The sequence below is a fragment of the Sardina pilchardus genome, chromosome 1 (assembly GCF_963854185.1).
Source record: "Sardina pilchardus chromosome 1, fSarPil1.1, whole genome shotgun sequence".
Classification (NCBI taxonomy): domain Eukaryota; kingdom Metazoa; phylum Chordata; class Actinopteri; order Clupeiformes; family Clupeidae; genus Sardina; species Sardina pilchardus.
The window spans coordinates 2443091-2448090 of NC_084994.1; the positions used below are offsets into that span (position 1 = coordinate 2443091).

Consider the following 5000-nt stretch of genomic DNA (forward strand, 5'->3'; position numbering starts at 1 on the left):
GTTTACCTGGAACCCCTCACATGTTTTTAAATCTTTTTGTATCTGTATTTTTTGCCGCGTTTGAAAGTGACTTTCATTGCTTATTTTGTAATGCTTTTACATTTCCTTTCAATTCAGAAAAATAAACATGACTGACAAAAGTTACTTTGATGTTGTTTTAATTATCCATTGTTGCCATCCATTGTTAACAGGTCAGAATTATAGCAATTCAATTCAGTACCAGGTCTAAGGGTGTTCGGTGGGTCATCTGTTTATAAACAAATAACAGAATATTGTTTTCAGTACCACTGTTGCAGAAATCACATACTGTATAGGCAGGTATCCATTAATTTTACACACGTTCCAGTCATTTTCGTTACTAAGGACATTGTGACATCACAAAACATATTTCCTAACAGCAGAGTTCTCTGGTTACTAAGGACATCACACCATTCTCCAAATTCAGTTGACATTCATCATGATTCTTGAATGTTGTTATTCTTGTTATAAGTGTGTATTAGTTTATTTGTTAAACTATCTTATAAATTGGAATTTTACATATTCTGTGCTTTAATCAGACTATTCTGCACACGTAACAACACTGACTGTGACATCATAATTTCCAGACAGCCGAATGTCTTTGAGTCTGTCCAGAGCCATATAAAGAGAGAGTTGCGACAACCCGGGTACAGAAAATTCGGTTTGTGACGTGGTTCGTGTAACTTCAAGTAGTTCAAATCAGAGGTTCAAATAGTTCCCGGAAGCGATTTTGACTGTTCGTTAGAATCATAAAATAACCGTCTTTTACTGTCTGTTAACGAGTGTTCGATCCTAACTTCCGGGAACTATTGTTGAGAAAATATGGAACATTAGCGTCAATGGAGTTGTCGCAACTCTCTCTTTATATGGCTCTGAGTCTGTCATTAGGATGTCATGAAAGCTCTGTGACATCACAAAGCCACAACGTTGCGATCAGAGTTCCCTTTTATGTGTGGTACTGTCTGGATCAGCCAGTGTCATATCAGATCAGACAAAGCCCTTACACACACAAGCAGCACGGGGAGCACACACACACACACACACACACACACACACACACACACACACACACACACACACATCATCATAACACACCCTGCACCACACAGAGACATTATGGCATCGTAAAGACACTGTTTTCTGTAGGTCTGATCCAACAGTCCAAGGCAGCTATGGTCAGCATGTAAAAGCACTTTAAACCTCACGGCTCAGCTCGGTGGACACACACACACACACACACACACACACACACACACACACACACACACACACACACACACACACACACACACACACACACACACACACACACACACACACACACACACACACACACACACACACACACACACACACACACACACACACACACAACTGAGGATACGGCCTGAACGTGTTAACAGTCTGTGTTGCTGATAGTTGAAAGGTGAAAGTTCATCGCTTGCATCACAAGAGGAGTCGTGGATCTGGAGTAGCTCACTCGGAATTAGAACCGGTCTGTATCTGCTGCTATGGTAACGGGTCCAGAGCCGGTCCGTATCTGCTGCTATGGTAACGGGTCCAGAGCCGGTCCGTATCTGCTGCTATGGTAACGGGTCCAGAACCGGTCCGCATCTGCTGCTATGGTAACGGGTCCAGAACCGGTCCGTATCTGCTGCTATGGTAACGGGTCCAGGATTTGGGTTTAGGTATGAGATTATGTGGGTCTCTAGTGAATTAGTGAGTGTATGTGTGTGTGTGAGTGAGTCTGTGTGTGTGCGTGCATTCAGTGGAAGAAGAGTTCCTGACAGATCCGCTGTGTGTCGTCCGGTGATGTCACAGAGTGGCCCACAGTCCTTGGGTCCGCAAAGATCTCGTAGTCATTTCCTCCCTAAACAGGAAACAGGAAGTTAGCAGGAGCCATGGGCTTATGGACAGAGTGTTACGGGTGGGTGTGTGTGTGTGTGCATTCCATGTATGTATGCTGCATGTGTGTGTGTGTGTGTGTGTGTGTGTGTGTGTGTGTGTGTGTGTGTGTGTGTGTGTGTGTGTGTGTGTGTGTGTGTGTGTGTGCGAGCGAGAGCAACATACCGGGCTGGTCTTGTCTCCAAAGAAGTGGATGGTTTGATAAGAGTCCTGCTCCACGATGCCCAGACAGTAGCGCTTATCCCAGCCCTCTGGGAACACGTCGAAACTGATCTGACCTCCTACACACACACACACACACACACACACACATCAATGTTATAACAGTAGCGCTTATCCCAGCCCTCTGGGAACACGTCGAAACTGATCTGACCTCCTACACACACACACACACACACACACACACACACACACACACACACACACACACACACACACACACACACACACACACACACACACACACACACACACACACACACACACACACACACACACACACACACACACACACACACGTATCAAACCACAGATATAATTCCTCTCTGTAGCACATACAGATACACTCTCAGTCACTCACACTCACTTACACACACACACACATACTTACCTATTGAGAAGGCCAGTCCTTTCCCAGCAAATTCCTTTCGTAAAACAGAAACAAACGTTTCCCTGATGTTCTCCTTCTGTGAAACACAACCGTTTTCAAGGATTAATATCACACACACACACACACACACACACACACACACACACACACACACACACACACACACACACACACACACTCTCTAAGTTGACTTAAAGGTTGGGTATGGAATTCGCAAAACGGCCAGCAGATTTTAAACATATACAACTCAAGTCCCTCCCTCCACACACACACACACACACACACACACACACACACACACTACAACTGAAGTCCCTCCCTCCACACACACACACACACACACACACACACGGACCTACATTCATGCATGAGCGAGAATTCAGATGCGTGAGAGCGAGCCAAAATAACATTTGATAAATACCTTACATCTTTCAGTAGCCATAGGTGTGTATATTTGAACAGAATCTGGTTTGGTTCTTACCGGGGCATTTATCTCCTGAAATATCCGAGTTTAGTGCTGGCCCGTTGGTTCGCCCATTCCACTGTAGCTCTAAGCGGTTAAGTTTCGGTTTCATGTTCACAACACTCTTCGAGTCACAGTAAAATGTAATTTTTGTTACATAGCTTATTTATTGCGTGGGTGATTGAGTTTCCGTAGGTATCCGCTGCCTTAGTTTGTATAGAAATGAAGTGACACACAAGAGGGGAACATAGGGGACTTGCAGCAGGCATAGGCAGCAGGCCTATTGGTTTCGTTTCAGCACTGGCTCGTGGTCACCAGCTTTGTATGTGCATGAAAGGGTCGCGCGCGCGCAGGGGGGAGGGGGAGGAGGAAGAGGAGGAAGACCGTTAGATTGACGAATGAGCTGTGAAATGATGGTAGAGGGTAAAGAATACTATTGGCTGGAGTTTTTTCAGCCCTGCCCGTTCCGCAGATGATTGACGTGTTTAATTTCCATTTCAGTGCTTCCAACTCAGTGGCTGTAAGTGGGTTAGGAACAGGATTTCAAGTGATTTGGCAAAAATGGCCAAAAAAGCGAATTCCATACCCTATCTTTAAAGAAGCAAATTCCATACCCTACCTTAAAAACAGGACTAAAATATAAATGAGAGTGCACCGCTATGTTAAAAGAGAGTGGTAAACATTTGTGTCTTTGTTTTGATGAATTAGGAGAGGTTGTGCATAACCAAAGAGTTCTCATGAACATGAGGCATGGCTCTAATGACGCGCACACACACACACACACACACACACACAGAAGAGGAACTCACTTTGTCCAGCTCGAAGAATTCGATTCGTTCCTGCTGGCTGCAGCTTCGGCCAATGGGAGAGACATTGAGCATTCCATTACGGAACTCGATAAACGTTCCTCTGCAATAAAGAATGACGTCAGCATCTCTTTGTGTGTGTTTTGAGTGTGTGTGTGTGTGTTTCTGTGTGTGTGTGTGTTTTGAGTGTGTGTGTGTGTGTGTTTCTGTGTGTGTGTGTTTTGAGTGTGTGTGTGTGTGTGTGTGCTTCTGTGTGTGTGTGTTTTGAGTGTGTGTATGTGTGCGTTTCTGTGTGTGTGTGTGTGTGTGTGTGTGTTTCTGTGAGTGAGTGTTTTTGAGTGTGTGTGTTTCTGTGAGTGAGTGACTATCTATGTGTGTGAGTGAGAATCTATGTGTGTGTATATGTGTAAGTAAAGTGTGTGTGCGCTGTGGAGCTCCTGTCTGCAGGGTTAGCTGCAGTTCTCTATCTGACCACAGGGGCGCTGTTGAGCTCATATCAGCAGGGTTAGCTGCAGTTCACTATCTGACCACAGGGGCGCTGTGGAGCTCCTGTCTGCAGGGTTAGCTGCAGTTCTCTATCTGACCACAGGGGCGTTGTGGAGCTCATATCAGCAGGGTTAGCTGCAGTTCTCTATCTGACCACAGGGGCGCTGTGGAGCACCTGTCAGCAGGGTTAGCTGCAGTACTCTATCTGACCACGGGGGCGCTGTGGAGCTCCTATCAGCAGGGTGAGCTGCAGTTCTCTATCTGACCACGGGGGCGCTGTGGAGCTCCTGTCTATGGAGTGCTGCTGTCCTTTCGATCGGTTCCTCTACTATCGTTTTCTCTGATCATGTTTAAATTCAGATTACAGGGCTCTGTGTGCTTAGATGTGTCTCTCTGGGTCATAGAGCCCACTTATCCTCTCAGTGGCTTGATGTGTATGTGTGTGTGTGTGTGTGTGTGTGTGTGTGTGTATAGTGTGTGTGTGTGTGTGTGTGTGTGTGTGTGTGTGTGTGTGCGCCCGCACATGTGTGTGTGTGTGTGTGTGTATAGTGTGTGTGTGTGTGTGTGTGTGTGTGTGTGTGTGTGTGTGTGTGTGTGTGTGTGTGTGTGTGTGTGTATGTGTGTGTGGTGTGTGTGTGTGGGGGTGTGTGTAGTGTGTGTGTGTTGTGTATAATGTGTGTGTGTAGTGTGTGTGTGTGTGTGTGTGTATAGT

The 5000-nt window shown here is 45.8% G+C and overlaps 1 protein-coding gene across 1 annotated transcript in view; it reads right to left on the minus strand.

The window, feature by feature from the left end:
- Nucleotides 1–147: 147 nt before the first annotated feature.
- Nucleotides 148–5000, minus strand: part of pmm2 (phosphomannomutase 2) — a 9342-nt gene continuing 4489 nt past the window's right edge. Inside the window, exons 5-8 of the mRNA XM_062537537.1 lie at nt 3806–3905; nt 2534–2609; nt 2089–2204; nt 148–1888 (exon numbers count right to left, since the gene is read on the minus strand). Of these exons, the coding sequence (XP_062393521.1) occupies nt 1784–1888; nt 2089–2204; nt 2534–2609; nt 3806–3905 (397 nt within the window). The 3' untranslated portion in view covers nt 148–1783. The remainder of the gene's footprint in view (nt 1889–2088; nt 2205–2533; nt 2610–3805; nt 3906–5000) is intronic.